The sequence below is a fragment of the Zingiber officinale genome, chromosome 7A (genome assembly GCF_018446385.1).
Source record: "Zingiber officinale cultivar Zhangliang chromosome 7A, Zo_v1.1, whole genome shotgun sequence".
Lineage (NCBI taxonomy): Eukaryota > Viridiplantae > Streptophyta > Magnoliopsida > Zingiberales > Zingiberaceae > Zingiber > Zingiber officinale.
In genome coordinates this window covers 91,760,513-91,779,649 of record NC_055998.1, presented here as the reverse complement: position 1 = coordinate 91,779,649, position 19,137 = coordinate 91,760,513, and the positions used below count along the sequence as shown (strand labels likewise).

Here is a 19,137-nt window from a genome sequence, read left to right as displayed (position 1 = left end):
TAATTTGATTAAGTGCAATTCAAGTTTTGGATTGGCACTCCTTACGTACGACGCGTGAGAGAGAACTTTTTCTCATATTTTTGTCTACAATGTTACAATATAAACAAATAATAGAGACATGAGACAATATGAGATTAAAACTCATTTACAGTGAAGCATTCTTCATCCACTCTATCTATTTTTCATTCCCATTTCTAACCAACAATGTAACATTGGCCTTTGGGACAAACTAACTTCTTGTTCGAGCTAAAATCAAATTTCCCACGTGTTCCTTGTACTCTTTGTTATTGCTGGTTTTGCTTGATCGTCCACTATAGTGTAGTGTATCTGAGTACATGGTGTTGCATTTCAAAAATCAACAATATTGGTATTAATTTTTAAAAATATAAAATAATAAATATATAATAAAATTAAACAAAAGCTCATGACCGACTCAGGCACACTCGAACAAAATATTATCATAGATTTGAATACAAATCAAATATTATTCGAATCGAATAGGCTCCAACCAGCTCAGATTTGTTTTGCACCTCTAGTTAGATCGAATATCATACTACCAAATGAGTATCGGTTGGTAGGAAGTAGACCTCGTACATGTCTCAGGAACAGGCCTAACTCAAGGCATAGGCCAATAAAACCTATTCCTGGGATCCCAATATTACTGGAGCCCATTGATTAAATAATTAAATAGACATTAAAAAAATTAAATTAGATCATTAATATTAATTAATGATAGCATACACATTAATAAATATCATGATAAGCATCTTATCAATTAATTCATTATTCCTATTTATACCTTACATATTCTTATTTCCCCATCATTACAATTAGCTAAGTTTTTATTTTATTTAATCTTATTTCCTCATTACACTTAGCCAAGATCTTATTCTATTTAATTATATATCTTAGTCAAGATTTTATTTTATTTAATCTTATTTCCTCATTACACTTAATCAGAGATTTTTTTTTTATCTAAACAACGTAAAGTAAAATGCTTCCTTAGAAAAAAAATTTAAAATTAAAATTAATAAAATTTTATTTACATTCAACAATGTCTCAAAAAAATTAAGTAATTTAACAATGTTAAAAAAATTATCTAAATATTAATGAGAAAACTAAATTTTATATAGAAATAATATTTTATCTTTTAAAAAATAAATCATTTTTTTTTAAAACAGTCATTATTAATCTCAAATTCAAATGAAAAAAATTTGAGAAACAAATTTAAAAATATATTAAAAAGTTATTATTATTATTATTATTATTGGCTAGGATTTGGGAGAATCTTGAGAGGGCCCTGCTCAGGAATCGGCAAGTCGGCGATAGATATATCTGTAGACGAGGACAGGGACGCCGAGCTTGTGGCCGCAGTGCTTGAGCCGGAGCAGAAGGGGCAAGGACGCAGCAGGTGAACCTTGTCGCAGCGTAGGACATACCGTCGACGGCAAGCAGGATCACGATGACGGCGAGGATAAATGGCAGAGCATTGTCGCCACCAGCGATTCCAACACCCATGGCCGTTAATTTCGCTCAATCAGCTTAGGACCTCGGATCCAATGATGAGTTCTCGGTATCGAATTGGAGAAGAACCTGTTCAATCGATGGAATAAACCGCTTCAAAATGATTTGAATTCAAATGACGATCAAATGCATTAAAATAGTAATTTGTCGGAAAAAACGTTGACTAGAATTTTTATAATTTACCCCAATAATAGTTTGCTTGTTCAAATAACCTCATTGTTTCAAGTTTGTCAAAATATCACACAAACTATTAATAATTTTGTTTTGTTTCAAATGTGCTCTTTGGTATTTAGAATGTAGCTTTCACTGTTGGGTGTTTGACTTCCTCAATATGAAAGGTCATTGTGTTAGGATAAAATGCCCTCATAATTTATCTATCTTTATCTAACCTAAGGGCCAACATATTGGGCTGCCTAAGAGGACTGGCATCATCTTTTTACTCCAATAGAATGAAACTAACTTAAAGGATGTGAATGAAACTAACTTAAAGGAATGATTCACATGTATCCTCTACCGATTTAATCTTAATCATTTGTAAATTTATTAACGAGATTAAAAACCCTCTAATGTGGTAAAAGATGACTTGCTCACTCCAGATGTCTCTCATCATCAGTCCTATAACGAGATGAAGGGAATAAATCATGATGATCAAATAACCTCTCTAGATGAAAAGAATTTTATTCACTAAAAGATTATTTCCTAAGATTCGATCCCTATTCTTATATGACAATTTATCATCTAAGTACTAATTAGATTGTGTTGGTAGGAAAGATTAAAAACCCTCTAAGAGTATTGTATGAGAGGTTTTCTTCTTTTAGTTCTTTTCCTACAGTCGAGATAAAACCATGACTTTTAATACGCTAGGGGTATTTTTTTTTATCAAATTTAAAATTATGTTCGAATTTCAAATTTGGCTAAGCTCGAAGGAGACGAATGAATTTTTCAAAAAAAAAAAACAATATTAAACATCTACTAATTGAGATAATACTATAATAATAAGAGATCAAAGATCATAGAACACATGATCGTCTCCAAGCTATTAATGAATTGGAAGACCGAAAAATAAAGAAGAAGAAGAAAGTCTTAGTAGTCCTCCTTTTTCCTCAGTTTTTTTGAAACCTTTTGTTACTTGATTATATCCCGACTAGACATCGACCCTGTTTTTTATTCACCGCTCGCTAAAGTTTGAGGTTGGTCATTGAAAAGGAATAATAACCAAATTGAATAATATTTTTAAATTAATCTATTTTTTCTTATTAATATTACCTTCAAGTTTCTTTTGCTTTAAAATTTATGTAAAAACATATATAGTTCGTACAAAAATCAAATACTTGAAAATTTCTATACACAAAACTCCACTTTTTGTTTATCCTTTTATGAGTAAATCTTGAAGGACAGTCCGATGCATGTATTTCTGCAACTCGAATTAAGATGACATAGCAATAACTTGACCATTGCTTCCAAACTCCTCTTCTTAATAACTATTTGATAATTGCTCGAATTGTTTTAAGACCAAATTGCAACTGGCAGAACTTGTGAGACAAATAAAATTATATCTGATATATAGTGATGAATTGCAATGTTAGTATGTTTAAATGGTGACATGATTTTGCAAGTTCAGTAATATAACCAAAAAAGAAAAAGCATATTCAATAAGATATTAAAGGAAATATTTTATAATAAATCTAGAAGAAATGAAAAAGAGGAGAAAATAACTAGAGGTGAATCTGACACGAATTGAAGCTAAAAAGGAGTATTTTGAGGACTGAAAACTCATCACCTCGCTTTGCTCTGCTCTAATCACTCTGGTCGATGCTGCAATGCTCCTCTTCGCCAACTGTTTTGATTCATGGAGTTACTGCTGGATCTACATTTACTATCATTTCATGCCAGAAGCATTGGCTTTACTAAAGGCTGGAAGAATGATGAACCTGATGCTTCGACGATAAGTAGTGAATTTCAGATGATACTGATATACCTAGAGATTCCAGTACTACAGATCAGCAGTAAACTACAATTAGCAGGCTCAGCATAGATTATTAACACCAGTATTCGGTAAAATAACATAATTTTCCGGCTCATATCCATTGGGAGAAAAAACTGTATATTTCATATTATTCAGCAACAAAAAGATAGCTGTTGCCAAGTCAATGGCTGTGTTAGAAACTAGAAAAAAATGTTGGATTTACATCAATGGTTAGGAGGGAAAATAGTTGGAAAAAAAAAACAGGTCTACGAGAACCAAAGAATACGGACCATTAGACAAAGAGAAGAGTGCTAGCCTGCAGTTAATTATCCATGGATGTTGCATTGTCGGAAGTAAGGATTGCTATAGTCAAGGAATCTGGTCCAGTAACCTCTATATTTTGTAATTGCAGTATCTAGCCATGGTTTCATGTTTCCGTCGTAATGGATCACTGCTGCCTTCTCAATCTCTGTCACTCCAACTCTCAAATCAGAACCGAGCCCAAAAACATGCCACCGTCTGTCCAAGGTCATAGTGTGGTTGTAGAAAAGCAACTGACCCAGTGGAAGACTTCCTGCCTTCCACAGATGCTTACTCCCCTGCAGCGGAAATGTGATTAGGACCAGACGAGAGACAAATCTTAGATTTCGGTGATCACAACTGAAAAGTAATCAGGAGAACATGGAAAATGTATAAATTTAAGAACTCCATCTCATGGCTGAGGTTCCCAACCATGTCTACAATTGAATTATTAAAATATGATAGTGATTCATTTTTTTTAAAAAAAATAGGGTGATTAAGCATTAAGGCCAGAAGTTTCTAGCATCTGAAAAAACAACAAATTGACTGAAATTACTGGGCAATTTACCTACACCACAACTTCAAGCAACAAAATACCTCGCACAGTTAGCAAAATAAACATTTTATCCAAGAATTTCAACTACAGAAGCCTCTGAAGTAACAAATGACAAATAAAACTAAGAACTCCATCAAACTGAATAGGCAGGTCTGAACTTCTGGCAACTGTACTTATACATGCTAACAAAAAAAATCAAAGGAACCAAAATGATTCAGAAGACACAGAATTACTTACAATTTCATTCCATTTATGATAAGTTGCAGCTAGACCTCGTGTTCTCCACTCCTGCAGGTCAAATATATTCATGCCAAATGCCCATAAACATGCCTTGCCATCAAAACTATTGGCGAATGCTGGATTTGCAACATTCACAAGCATTTCCAATTTCTGTGATGTTACATTGTCCTTGCACATTTCCACTGCTCCATTTACATTGCCTTTCATATCTAAATTCCACAGTTCTCGTAAATCTTTCTGCACCACTGTGTCGTGGTCCAAAAGCAAAATCTTATTAAGGGAGGGGAAGACCTCTGGTAAGTAAAATCGAAGGTGATTGAGTGGAGAAGCATATCTTGGATCAGCTTTAGCTGACTGCCTGAACATTGAATTAAAGCCAGTAGGTAAGAATACAAAATCATCCAAACTCTGTATCTGAATAGTTGCTTTTCCAGGTGGATTCAACAAAAACCACATTAGCATTGCTGGAAAATTGAAGGAATCAGTTACCACATGAAAGACAATTTTCTCAGGCTCCTGAAAAAGAACCAGAAGTAAAAAACTTGAAGAAAAAGCATTTGAAATGCATAAACAATTAGTCTACTCGACATATAAATCCTTCATCTTCAATGGATAGATGACAGGCAATTAAATATTGTTTGGCCACTTATACAAGATATGTAAAGCATCCCACATTCCTACCAAACATAAGAATCACCAACATGGCTAGTTGACAGAGAATCCATGCATTTTCCAATTAGAAATAATGGTCATCATGACACTAATTGATAGGAGGATATGAAAACCTATGTTGTTTTGGATGGAACTAGGAGGAAAGAGGAGAAGAAATAATTGGTTCTGAAATCAGTTGTTCCAATATACAGCTACCACATGTTCTTTTTGTTGATTTTTCATTGATTATGCTGTAAAGTATAAGGCACGGCTAACAAAATGATAGGATGGTAAATAGGAAACACTTGTGTCCACTCAAATGGTAGAAGGAAAGCAGTGGTTATCACACAGTTTATAGTTTATACAAACAAGTGAGACGTAAGCATGCTAAAGATTGCATCAGTTGAATCCTGCATGTGCATCAACTTTAACAGCTTCATAGTACGAATTCTAACCATTAGCACGAGTGACCTGGGTATTACAAACAATATGGTTATGTGTAGATAAGGTCCATCTAATTGGCCCCAAATAGTTAGGACAACTTATTATTCTTGTTTCACAATATCACTAGCAACAATATATCACAAAGATAAAGGCCATAGACAATGGCATCAAAAACTACTTCAAATAAATTTCTAGAATAGCCGAAGCAGTGCAAGTAATACTCTTAGTTTCTCAAGAATGTATGTCAGAAAACACGACACCAATAAGCATAAACAACATATGTAATTCTTACCAGTGATGAATTTACTGTTGACTTCACAACCACCAAACATGCCAGCACATTATCAGAGAAAATAGCATAATGATAAAGATCTGGATTATCAAAATTATGACTGTTGGGCAATTTTCGCAAATCGGGATGCAATGCGAAATATTCAGTAGTGAGACGCATAGATAGGCAGTGAAAACCCCTTGGGAAGGTCCTGCCAGTAAGATGAACAAGATATGAAGCTTGGTTCTGTTGAGCCCTGAGTTGTTCTTCAGCATTGAATAATTGGGCACGTAATTTTGATGCCATTGCGGAGCACTCTGGATGAGATTTTCTGGCTTTTGACAAAGTTACTTCCATGTTTTTCATTTTCTGCAAGTCACTGAACAAGCTCTTTTCTCAATCAAAAAATAATCGGCAATTCTATGCATAAGAACACCCATTGGGCATACAAAAGTTGTTTGGCCATAGTAGTGATTTAAAAGATAAGATTGCACTCAATCAACTTTCTCTAATTTGCAATTTGCCAGAAAAATAAGGTACCTTGTAAATAAATCTGCATCTTTGTTGGAACGGCTAAGAACCCTATCTATCTCTTTAATCCTAAGCTTTAACTCTCGTAACAAGTGAAAGTTACTATTTGAAGAAGAAAAGTGCACGTAAGCCTTTGCCATTACTAACTGGTCCTCCATTTCCCATATCTTGGCAGTTGATGGTCTAGAGGGGGACTTTCGAGTGGTCAAAACATCAGTTATTTTGTCAGAAGATTTCTGCTTCTTATCCTGTTTGAATATAAAAAGCATGAAACTAATGCAATGCTATAAGGATAATAAAGTAAGTATTTTCGAGCTCTTCCAGGTATAGGTTACTCTCTTATCTTAAATTCTTTTGTAGAATACCATCAAATAGACTAAATGAACAAACAACAACAACAGCTAGATAGCAGAAACAAAAGTGTATAAGTATTCCATGTCAAATGACCTCTCCACCAGCAGAATTTGGTACGTGATAAGGTTGATTGTCTCCATTCCCACTAAGCCTTGAGCTGGAGTCTGTGGTGCACAAGAAAACAAAGAGGAAGGAAATAAAACGTTCATCAAATGAATCGGGCAGGAGATTAAATACAACAGTGCAATGTAGAAGCAAATAAAATACAAAAAAGGTAAATAACTGCCGTTGGTTGCTCCAGAAATTGTAACATTTTGATTGTATTTAATCTGAACATTCTTCAAATTATCATCTTTATAGATAGCTCCTTTCAGCAGCGGGTCCTCACTAACTTCCTGAAACCCAAAAAATTTTTCACTAACCAACAGTAGGAGCGCCAGCTCAAATTAACAATAGAATTATCAATTAACCAGCACGCTAGATTGATTAATCAATTGACCGACTGAGAATGAGAAATAATGTTAAACCCCTTTACCTGCTCCATCGAATTGAGTTGCATAGCATTAGAAGTATGCCTCTGCAATTTCGTACATGTCAAATAAATAAATAAATAAAAAGGGACATACTTGGAGATAACAAAGAAATGAGAAGATCCAAATGAATTAACATACGGGGGAGAAACTATTCAGGATACCAGAGCTGATATTGAGAAAGTTCTTCTTTTCTGTACCGAAATAAATCACACAATTACCAACCAAGATCAACAGAATGCAAACGAGAATCCAGTGCGAGTTAAACAAATCAAAGCAGTGACGTATTAAAAAGGTGAGACCATGGAAGGGGGAGTTATCGGCGGCGGGGACGCTGAAGAAGAGGACAAGCGGGGCGATGAACGAGACGACAAGGAAGGCGTAGATGACGACCTTACGCCACGGCCGGCGGAGCGCCACCATCTCGGACAGCAAACACGAGAACCGCTGCCCCAATTAAGCCCGAGCATTGGGCGAGATCGGCATCGGAGCTAGGGTTTAGGGATCCACCGGCTACTCGGCAACGGCAAATGATACAGCGATTCGAAACGAGAGAATGGAACGATCGTCGTTTTCTGCTTTTATAGATTTATTTATTTATTTATTTGTAAAATTGTCCTGCTTCATTGCTTTTGGAATTAATAAGGTTTGTATTTGTATTAACTTAAAACAGAGGGGGGCCATTTTATATTTATTATCGTAAAAAGTTTTTTTTAAGGTATCAAAAGCACTCATTATAATTTTTTTATTCCCATACTATTATAATAATTAAATTGTAGAAACTAGACCCATAACTCCTCATAAGCAATTATAAGTGTAATGATAAAAAATACAATATATTCTTTAAGGAACAAAGGTTTAAATTTGACTGAGAACATAATCTAAAAAGTTTTAAAAAATTTATGAGGTTGAGTCATCAGTCAGCACCCATCTTTATTATTGTAAAAGTTTTTTTTAAGGTATTAAAAGCACTGATTATAATTTTTTTATTTAAATATTGTTATAATAATTAAATTGTAGCAACTACACGTATAATTTCTAATAATCAATTACTATTTATTTTTCAAATAATATTTATGGTATCTAAAATTATATTTAAATAATTAAAAAAATTAATTTATATAGTTTAAGAATATTATTGCCATCTAATTAAAAATTAAGCAATTATCCATCAAACACTCCAACTTTACTTGTATTAGTTTTTGACTTCTATTTCCAAACACTTCATGTTTTAATTTTTTACTAACTTCAAAATAATCTCTATAAGAATCATTTTTAAATAAACCAAAGCTCTCCCAAACACTTACTATATATAGTGAGTTTGAAAAAACTTATGACGTTAGATCGTCTGTCATAATCCATCTGTATTTTTCAATTTATCTTGATAGTTGGTGGGAAAATTTTTTGTGAGATTAGATTGATCACCTCCTTGATTAATTATATAGTAATGAAAGAATTATAATTCAAATTTACTGTATAAAACAATAAATCATACCTTGCTGGGATAAAATTCGAAGGAGGAGAAAAACACTAGATGGAGGAATTTGTCTCTTGACGGTTGTGAAAAGGTTACAGTGACAAACGCTTCTTGACGATTCCACAAACCAAATCTTGTTGCTTAATGATGCTCTTCTTCTCTCTTTTCTTTTTCTTCCCCTTCTCGATGAAAGACTTGGATGCCTTATATAATGGGAATATCAAGAGGTATATCAGTAAATTACCTCATGAAAAAATGGACAACGTGGGTATCATGGGTAACCCACATTCCCACGTTCTCATTACCAACATCTCCCACTCATCCAAGTCCGGCCACAAAGACCAGTTCATCCAGGTAAGTCACTAAGACCAGTTAGTCACAAAGACTAAATAAGTTACATAGACTATATTAGAGTTTAGTCACAAACACTATATAACAACATTCAATCAATACTTAGAGAAAATGGTTTCTTGCGACAATAAGCACACTAAACAATAGATGCTAAGAAGATTGTTACACCTTACATAGCTGCTCTCAGAGTGCAATGCTAACAAAGTTGTTACACTTAGTCATTCTTCCAAATAAATTAGAGACATACTTATTGTTGGTCCCTTAGGAGGCCGGCAAGAGGGGAGGGGTGAATTGCCCTACAAAATAAAACTCGAACCTTTCTCGGATTTCAACTATATCATAAACACTTGTAATAAAAAGTAGAGACTAAGTAAAGAAATCATACACCAGAGATTTACTTGGTTTGCAATCAGAGGATTGCTAATCCAAGGAAAGTAAGCGCACTATGATCTCCTCTGGGCGGAGAAGCCTCTTTACAACGTTGACAACACAAATGAAAAAAATACAACTGAAAGCACAGAAAGAATTGATTACAAGTGAGATGTTTTGAATATGCAGACCAGTACTCTATTTATAGTACTAGTCCGGGCGCCCTGGGGGGGATAAAATTCTATCCCCAACGATCAGATCGCGTTTGACGCGATCCTGGTCAAAATCCAGTTCCGGACGCCCGAAAGGGTTTCGGGCGCCCCGGACTGCTCCGGGCACCCCGGACCCCGAAGTCAACAACGTTGACTTTTTTTGCCTCCGGTTCAGCTCGTCTCGGTCCGAGTCTTGTTCGCTCCGACTCCGCTAACTTGGGTGATCTCGGCCATCCGGAATAGGGCTCACCCGAACCCAAGTTCCGGCCTTCTCCTCGAGCAGCCTTCCTTCCCGGTTTCTCGTCCCTTGAACGCCGCGCACGTTCTTCTCGTCCACCGGTGTACTCTTCCGCGGTCACCTCGTCCCTCGGACGCACCGAGCCCGTCGGCTCTCTCCCCGTGTCGTCCTTCTCGCTAGCCGCGTCTTCCGCTCGACTTCCTGTGTTCCTAAGCTCCTGCACACTTAGACACAAGGGTTAAACAAACGCAGGACCTAACTTAGCTTGTTTGATCACATCAAAACACCTTGAGGTTCCAACAATCTCCCCCTTTTTGATGTGAGCAACCCAAGTTAAGTTAGGATAAACATATGCAATAAAAACAATTTATATTTAAATAAGTCCAAATATTTTTCAATTGAAAAATTATATTACCTCCCCCTATACTTAACATACTTCTCCCCCTTTGATCACATAAAAATTAGGGTTATAAACAAGTCTAAGGTAAATTCAAACAAAAACTTTAAGTGTAAAATATTAAAAAAAATGTCTAAGTAAAGACACTTTTCAGAATTTTTCTTTTGAAAAAAATGTCTAAGGGGCGTTTGGTTTAGGGTTATAGAAGTGGGGAATGGGAATGAGAATCATTGATTCCCATTGTTAATGTTTGGATTATAGGAATATGAATGCAAATAAGGGAATGCATCCTTGAAATTGGGTAATAACTCATTCCCGTGTACCTCCCCTTCAATGAGTCATTACCCTATTTTCATCAATCAAAATATTCCCTTATTCCAAAAATACCCTTGACTTAAAACTAAAATTTTCTCCATTAATATCAAATATCAAAATATATTTATTTATTTTTTCTTTCATATCACTTATCTCTCCTTATTCTCTCTCATTATATTTTCTCTCTCATCATAGTTTCTCTCTCATCATTTTATCACACACTTTCTCTCTCCTTAATTTCTCCTATCACACTCTCTTTCCTCTTTTTTTCTCATTACACTTTCTCTCTCATCATACTTTCTCTCTCCTCAATCTCTTCCATCGCAGTCTATTCCTTCTTTTTTTCCTCATCACACTTTCTCTCTCCTCACACTTTCTCTCTTCTCAATCTCTCCCATCACACTCTCTTTTCTCTTTTTCCTCATCACACTTTCTCTCTCATCATACTTTCTCTCTCCTCAATCTCTCTTATCACACTTACTCCTTTTTTCCTCAACACACTTTCTCTCTCATCATACTTTCTCTCTCCTCAATCTCTCCCATTATATTCATTGTTCTCTTTTTCTCTCATCATACTTTCTCTCTCCTCAATCTCTCCCATCATATTCATTGTTCTCTTTTTCTCTCACCATACTTTCTCTCTCCTCAATCTCTCTCATCACACTCTCTCTCCTCATTTTGTTCTCACTATATTTTCTCTCTCTTCATCCTCTCCTATCATACTTTCTCTCACATCATATTTTCTCTCATCATGCTCTCTCCAATCACTCTTTTTTTTTTCATTTTCTCTCATCATACTTTCTCTCTCTTCATTCTTTTTTATCACACTTTCTCTCTCATAATACTTTATCTCTCATCATTCTCTTTCATCATATTTTTCTCTCACATTCATCTTTCTCTCACATGTAATTTTTTCTCTTATTTTCCTTTAAGGGTAAAAAAGGAAACTTTGATTTATTCCGATAGAAGATATACAACTAACCAAACATTGCTTTTAAGAGTAATATCCATGCTCATACCCATTCCCATTCCACAATACAATGATTCCCATTCCGATTCCTATTCCTAGGAAAGAACCAAACACCCCCTAAGTCTTTTTAAAAAAATATAAGGCAATATTATCATAAAAAAATTCTTAGGGCAATTTTTATAAAAAAATTCTAAGATAACTAAAAAAAAATTTCTAAGGTAAAAAAAATTTCTAAGTCAATTTTTTTTTAAATATTTTCTAACACAAATTGAATAACTCTTTTAAAGCATTAAGTAATTTAAATTAATGCTTTTTCAGTTAGTCAATTAAACTTTTCATTTCGATACTTGGCTTCCAGGTCGTGGCGAGGCACTAGGCCTTCTTGGTTATTTGAGCAACAACCACTTCCTTAGACAAAGCCTCATAAAAAATTTAGTTGTTTAATTTCCTTGCTGAAAATGCAAGTCTAATTTTAATTTTAAATTAAACAGATTTTTGGAACCCAGTAGAGGTTCCTACCTACAGGATTAACCATGTATTTCCTAGGTACATAGATTTTTGATATATTTCTAATTTGACTTTGATGAAATCTATAATACCAATTTAAACCTCTATAATTTCTAAAAGTAGAAATATTTGAACCATTAGATTTTTTCAATATTTTTATTTCTTCTTTTAGTTTTTCATTTTCAATTTTCAATTTTCAATTTTTCAAAATCCTCTATAAGACATGATTTTGCCAAAATTCTTTTTGTTTCTAGAATTTCATTTTCTAATTTGGTATTTTTATTTAATTTATACATGGATTTAGCCATTGCCTTAATACCAAAGTAAAGTTCATCAGGAGGTAAGAGACATACCTCACTTACCATATCAGACTTAAAGCCTGAATCTCCCCCTGCTTCGCTACTTCCATCTGAGGTCGCTCCCCCTTTATCGATGCTGGGTTCTAATGTACTTTGTCCTTCGTAGCTTGCCATCAGTGCAATCCTCGCATATTCTTGAATCTCAGACTCAGATGAGGAAGTTTCGTCCCAAGTAGCTTTTAGGTTCTTGTGTTTCTTGGGTGTCTTCATTTTGTCCTTCTTTAGTTCTGGGCAATCCTCTCTTAAGTGTCATTCCTTTTGACACTGGTAACAACGCACTTTTCTTCTATTTCTTGAATTCTTTTTATTCTGCATTTCTTTAAATTTATTAGATCTAAAAAACTTTTTAAAGTTTCTTACCATATTTGCTTCTTGGTCTTCTTCGGAGTCTGACTCGGGTTCATCCTTCTTGGTTGCGTTCAGCGCCATTATCTGACTTGAGTCTTTTGTTGTAGCTGCACACCTGGTTTCATGTAACTCAAGAGTAGAAAACAACTCTTCTAAAGTACTTACCTCCAGGTCTTTTGAAATATAGTAGGCGTCAACGATTGATGTCCACTCCGGAGTTCTGGGAAACGCATTGAGTGCGTAGCGTATGCTGTCCCGATTTGTTACCGTTTCTCCGAGGTTCTCGAGATTAGTAATCAGTTCTTTTACCTTTGCGTGTAGATTGGCTACCTTCTCACCTTTTTCGAGACGAATGTTCATCAACTTGTTCTGGAGGATGTCTCTTCTAGCGAGCTTCGCTTCAAACTTGCCTTCATGGAGTTCCAGGAACTTCTTCGAGAGTTCTTTAGCAGATGAATAGCTTCCGATGCGGTTGACCTCTTGAGGTGGTAACACACTCAGCAGGTGATATTCCGCACGACTATTTGCTACGGATTCACTCTACTCCTTCTTTGTCCAATTGCTCTCTTCTTTTTCTTTTCCATCTTGATTCGTCGGAGCTAAAAAACCATACTTCATTATAAACCGAATTTCGAAATCAGTTCTTAGGAATATCTCCATACGACGCTTCCAGTCTGCGAAGTTCCCCTCGAATTTTGGTGGGACGATGCTTGGTCCGGCCATCTTGTTGCTTCGATCGGCGGTTAGTCCTCCTGAAGCGCCTTGCTCTGATACCACTTATTGGTCCCTTAGGAGGCCGGCAAGAGGGGAGGGGTGAATTGCCCTACAAAATAAAACTCGAACCTTTCTCGGATTTCAACTATATCATAAACACTTGTAATAAAAAGTAGAGACTAAGTAAAGAAATCATACACAAGAGATTTACTTAGTTTGCAATCAGAGGATTGCTAATCCAAGGAAAGTAAGCGCACTATGATCTCCTCTGTGCGGAGAAGCCTCTTTACAACGTTGACAGCACAAATGAAAAGAACACAACTGAAAGTACAAAAAGAATTGATTACAAGTGAGATGTTCTGAATGTGCAGACCAATACTCTATTTATAGTACTGGTCCGGGCGCCCTGGGGGGGATAAAATTCTATCCCCAACGATCAGATCGCGTTTGACGCGATCCTGGTCAAAATCTAGGCCCGGGCGCCCGGAAGGGTTCCGGGCGCCCCGGACTACTCCGGGCGCCCCGGAGCCCGAAGTCAACAACGTTGACTTTTTCGCCTCCGGTTCAGCTCGTCTCGGTCCGGGTCTTGTTCGCTCCGGCTCCGCTAGCTTGGGTGATCTCAGCCATCCAGAATAGGGCTCACCCGAACCCAAGTTTCGGCCTTCTCCTCGAGTAGCCTTCCTTCCCGGTTTCTCATCCCTCGAACACCGTGCACGTTCTTCTCGTCCACCGGTGTACTCTTCCGCGGTCACCTCGTCCCTCGGATGCACCGAGCCCGTCGGCTCTCTCCCCGTGTTGTTCTTCTCGCTAGCCGCGTCTTCCGCTCGACTTCCTGTGTTCCTAAGCTCCTGCACACTTAGACACAAGGGTTAAACAAACGCAGGACCTAACTTAGCTTGTTTGATCACATTAAAACATCTTAGGGTTCCAACACTTATTATGGCACATAGCCTCTTTCCTGGCATTACATATCTGTTTATCTAGGAAACATCCAATCTCTTAGTGGCACACTGTTATTATCTTGGAGATATCCATGTCTTACTATTTACTCAGATTAAATAATCTTCATTTACATCAATATGAACATCTCTAATCCCTTATAATGACTATTATGTCAAGAGCATGTTTCATATTCAATATTTACAATTATTTCTATACATAACAGAAATGGGTCGACTAGTGAATAACATCAAAAGATATAAATCAATTTAATCTTTCTTTTTAGCTAGAATCTATTCATTCTAATCAGTTGCTTTTCTAGTTATGCTCCATAAACTGAATCATTCATAGTCATAGGATACATGCTAAAGTAACATACACTGATTAAAAATTCAAGTAAATGGTTAAATAGTCACTAAGGGTAAAAACTGAGATTAACCTATAATTTTAAAGGTTTCATATAGTAGAGAACAGAGATCCATTTTCCTACTACCTTTATTGTCGCAATAGCACATATGGTATGAATCACATGCTACGATGCTATTCTTTTTACTAAAAGAGTGCATATTTTTTTTTTTAAATTTAACATCGTACATATTTTGATCTAGACATACCTAATGTCTAATCCTGAATTCAACATATGAATTTTAATCTGATTTTCAACAGATTTAGTAAACGGTGGGTTCATCTACTTTTATTATTATTCAACATAAATTATCTCATCTTGACACAATTATCAAAGCGATATTAACTTATGAGTCTATCTCTAATCATAACTACATAAGCTATCCAATAAGTAACAATCTTACCTCTATTTGTACTTAACAAATAGAGATGATTGTCCATGTGAGTGGACCAATCTCAACCTGCCAACATGCTCACCGAGATCTTATATGAATGTAACAAAATCATGTACACTGAATAAATTATGATAAATCATAATATCTAATTGTTATTACAATATTGTTATATTCTACGGAGTCTTAAAGACTTTATATATTCTTTAAATGATTCTCTAGTCATTGACTTAGTAAAAGAATATGCAAGCATAGCATGTGTAGGGACAAACTCAAGAATTATTTATCTTTTAGCTACAATATCTCTCACAAAGTTATATTTTATAGCTATATGCTTGCCTTTACTGTGATATTTGTAATCCTTGAAAAAAGCTATTGAAACTTGACTGCCACAGTAGAGAGTTACTAGACTCCCACTATTCTTAGCAATCTTTAGATGCTTCAGGAATCTTCTCAACAAGACTGTTTCTTGCACAGCCACAGAACAAACCACATATTCAACTTCTATAGTTGATAAAGCTACACAAGCTTGTTTCTTACTATTCCATGAAATGGCGCCACCATTCAATAAGAACGCATAGCTTGATGTGGATTTCCTATCATCTAGGTCTCCAACTCAATCTACAACTGAATAACCTTTTAGACTCATATCTAATCTTTGAAAATAGAGACAATAATCTGTAAGGGATCGATGGCCAGCTTAAAGGGGGGTTGGATAGACGACGCCTCCAAATTCAATAGCTTCCTACCAATGTTAGCTTGCGTAGCGGAATAAAACAAAATAAACAAGCTAAACACTAAAGGAAAGAAACAAGCAAACCGCTAACACGTTGTTTAACGTGGTTTGAAGATTAGGGCTCCTACTCCACGGCGTGTCCTTGAGGTGGACGATCCCGATCCGTCGGTGGATTAGCCCCCGGTAAACTCCCGCTATCTCAAGTAGCTCCTTGTGGGTGGAGAAACCTCACCACAACACCAACCAAGACTCTTGAGACTAGTAGACTACTAATTAGGGTTTACCACCACTAATTTTGCTAGCTCTAACAAAGCTCCCAAGCTTTAGTTATATAGCCTGCGGGTTGAAAATCTTGCCTACCAGTCGACTGCCAAAACATGTAGTCGACTACCCTCTGTCGAAATTCGACCATTACATTCCAACGGTTCGATACCAGTCGACTGCTAAAACTAGCAGTCGACTGCTCCACACTGACCGAACGAACAGAAGCATTCTGTTCGCTCCCAGTCGACTACACCAGTCGACTGCTAAAACATGCAGTCGACTGCTACAGTAACACTACAGTACAGCTACAGTAACGCTACAGTACTGCTAAGTAAAACCCTAAAATAGAATTTTACTCCAAGTACAATCTCTCATACACTCGTACCCTCACCCTTATGACTCACTTGATGCTTCTTTGTAGCCTTGACCTCTTGCCTTCAAGCTTACTTCCTTTGGCTCTCGTCCCTTGGATGCATTCAAGCCCGCGGCTCGTCCCCAATGTCATCCTTCGCGTATGCCTTGAAGTCGCTTCCCTCGGCCCTTGTCCTTGCTACCTTGTCAATAGTCCCTCGGATGCTCCATCCTTCATAGGACTCGAAGCCATCAACCTGAGTCACATGTGTATCCTGCATACTTGCATACTCACATACACATATCAAATAACAAGGGTGAACCTAGCTTAAACCCTTTACCTAAATACCAAAACACATGGTCCCACGGACCATTGAGATTGCTCCAACAATCTCCCCCTTTTTGATGTTTGACAATATGTTTAAGTTAGGGAAAACAAATAGCAAATAAATATGTTAAAACAAATGGACTTACGATGCTAAGGCTATACACTTGGACTTACAATGCCGAATGGACTTACGATGCCAAGGCTATACACTTGGACTTACACCACCGAATGGACTTACTTTGCCAAGGCTACACACTTGGACTTACACTGCCGAATGGACTTACGTTGCCAAGGCTACACACTTGGACTTACACCGCCGAAATAAAAATGTAAACATGCATTGGAACTTATCCCAAGGCTCCCCCTATACCTATGCTCCCCATTGAGCTAGGAATTTTCCTATAGGGATTTTTAAGAACCTGTCCCAAGGCTCCCCCTACGCAAAGACACTAAGGTTTTCCTAACTAAACCTTACTTCTTCCCCTTTTCCTAACATCCAAAAAGCTTTCGAACAATATCCCAATTGTTGAAAACTTATCATCCAACTGACCCTAAACTCATGTATTTATCCCCCATGGATCCCATACATCTATACGAGCTGACCTGGTCAAAATCCAGTGCTGAAAACACTTTCAGACTGGTATCAGTCGACTGAAAGAAGTATCAGTCGACTGCCCTTATCGAAATGAGCTTATAGAGACATTCTGTGCTCAAAAATACTGTTACCAGTCGACTGATAACTGTAGCAGTCGACTGGTACACTATTTCTGAAAAAAATCAACCTTTTCCGACTAACTTCAGAAATACACTAGAAATTTCACAGACCTTCAAAATTTTTCAAATTTTATGGAGACGTCTATTTTATCAATGTATAGTTGGAAAAAATATATATAAAAATATATCTATCATAAATCCCAAGATTGACACAAAATACAAAACTAGCTAAAAATTTCAATTGAATCTTGACCTAAAGTCCTAGTTTTGGCTTCCTCTTGATGTATTTGCCCATACTAACTCACAATGCATCCCTAGCATTGGTTTATATGACATCTATACATCCAAAATCAATTATCATGCTATATGACTCTAATGTCATATTTCTAAGCATGAAACATAAACCAATTGTGTTAAATCCCTAGGTTTGAAACTCAAGTCCGTCTCTAAACCACTTGGCACATTCCATGGCTTGTCTAGACTCCCAAGTAAAACCCACCTGAGATCCATTGACCATGGGTCCCAATTTGACTCTTAGAGCCCCCTCGAACTCTTAACCTTAGTCACCTCCTTAGGTGACTCATCTACAATAGCTAGGCCACATCGGTGCACCTCCGGTGATACTTGGCCTACAAACCTAACCTTCTTAACCTTGGACACCTTGTATTTGGTTAATTTCTCCTTACTTTTAAATGACTTTCCCTTTCCATTTCTTGACTTCTCCTTGCTATAGTTATATGTAACCCTAGGATAAGACTTTACCTTAGCATTGGAGACATTAGATCAGTATCCCAAACCCGATCTATCATTGTTGGATTTTTGACTACCCAACACCATGCTTAACCCTCTAGATCCAACATTGAATCTATCTAGGGTTTTCTCCAATTGATCAAGATTTACTTTCAAAGCTTGATTTTCCCTTTCTAGGTTCCTAAACCTAGAGTTAACATGTCCACCATGGACATTCCTAGACCTACCCACTTTTCTAGGCATATGCCTCCCCTTCTTGGGATTAATGCCTTGGGTCTCCTTAGGTCTACCATTTCTAGAGTTATCATGAATGGATACCTTAGGGTTTTGATCTACATTAACCCTACTTCTATCATAATATTTGAAACCAAAGTTATGCATGGGTAAATAATAGCAATTATTTTTAGCATGCATGGGTGTATAAGAATTAAACCTTGAATTGCAATTCAAGTTAGGGTATACCTCCCTTACCCTTGAAGCTCCCCCTTGACTTGAGCTTTTCTTCTTCTTATCTTTCTCCCATTTCTTTAATTTCGCAAGCTTCTTGATCGCCCTCTTCTTGGGGCATTTTGTGTGGTAGTATCCCTTCTCCCCACATGTGAAGCATACAATGCGCATTCTCCTTCCTTGCCCT

The 19,137-nt window shown here is 36.6% G+C and overlaps 1 protein-coding gene across 7 annotated transcripts; it reads right to left on the bottom strand.

Moving 5' to 3' along the window:
* Positions 1–1,571: 1,571 nt before the first annotated feature.
* LOC122001774 (probable galacturonosyltransferase 6) lies at positions 1,572–7,916 on the bottom strand. 7 transcript variants are annotated; one of them, XR_006117475.1, is made up of 11 exons: positions 7,670–7,916; positions 7,509–7,561; positions 7,373–7,414; positions 7,121–7,232; positions 6,931–7,001; positions 6,493–6,731; positions 5,974–6,331; positions 4,584–5,102; positions 3,781–4,089; positions 3,305–3,502; positions 1,572–1,593 (listed from the first exon to the last, which is right to left on the bottom strand). XR_006117475.1 is itself a non-coding variant. In XM_042556690.1 (11 exons), exons 1-10 carry the CDS (start codon positions 7,788–7,790, stop codon positions 3,817–3,819), a joined length of 1,701 nt encoding a protein of 566 aa, XP_042412624.1. In that variant the 5' UTR covers positions 7,791–7,916; the 3' UTR covers positions 3,183–3,502; positions 3,781–3,816. The 7 variants fall into 7 exon arrangements, 6 of the variants coding, with proteins under 6 accessions (XP_042412624.1, XP_042412625.1, XP_042412621.1 ...); XM_042556690.1 differs by lacking the exon at positions 1,572–1,593 and having other exon boundaries at positions 3,183–3,502; positions 4,584–4,833; positions 4,921–5,102; XM_042556691.1 differs by lacking the exon at positions 1,572–1,593 and having other exon boundaries at positions 3,183–3,502; positions 4,584–4,833; positions 4,921–5,102; positions 7,124–7,232.
* Positions 7,917–19,137: the final 11,221 nt, after the last annotated feature.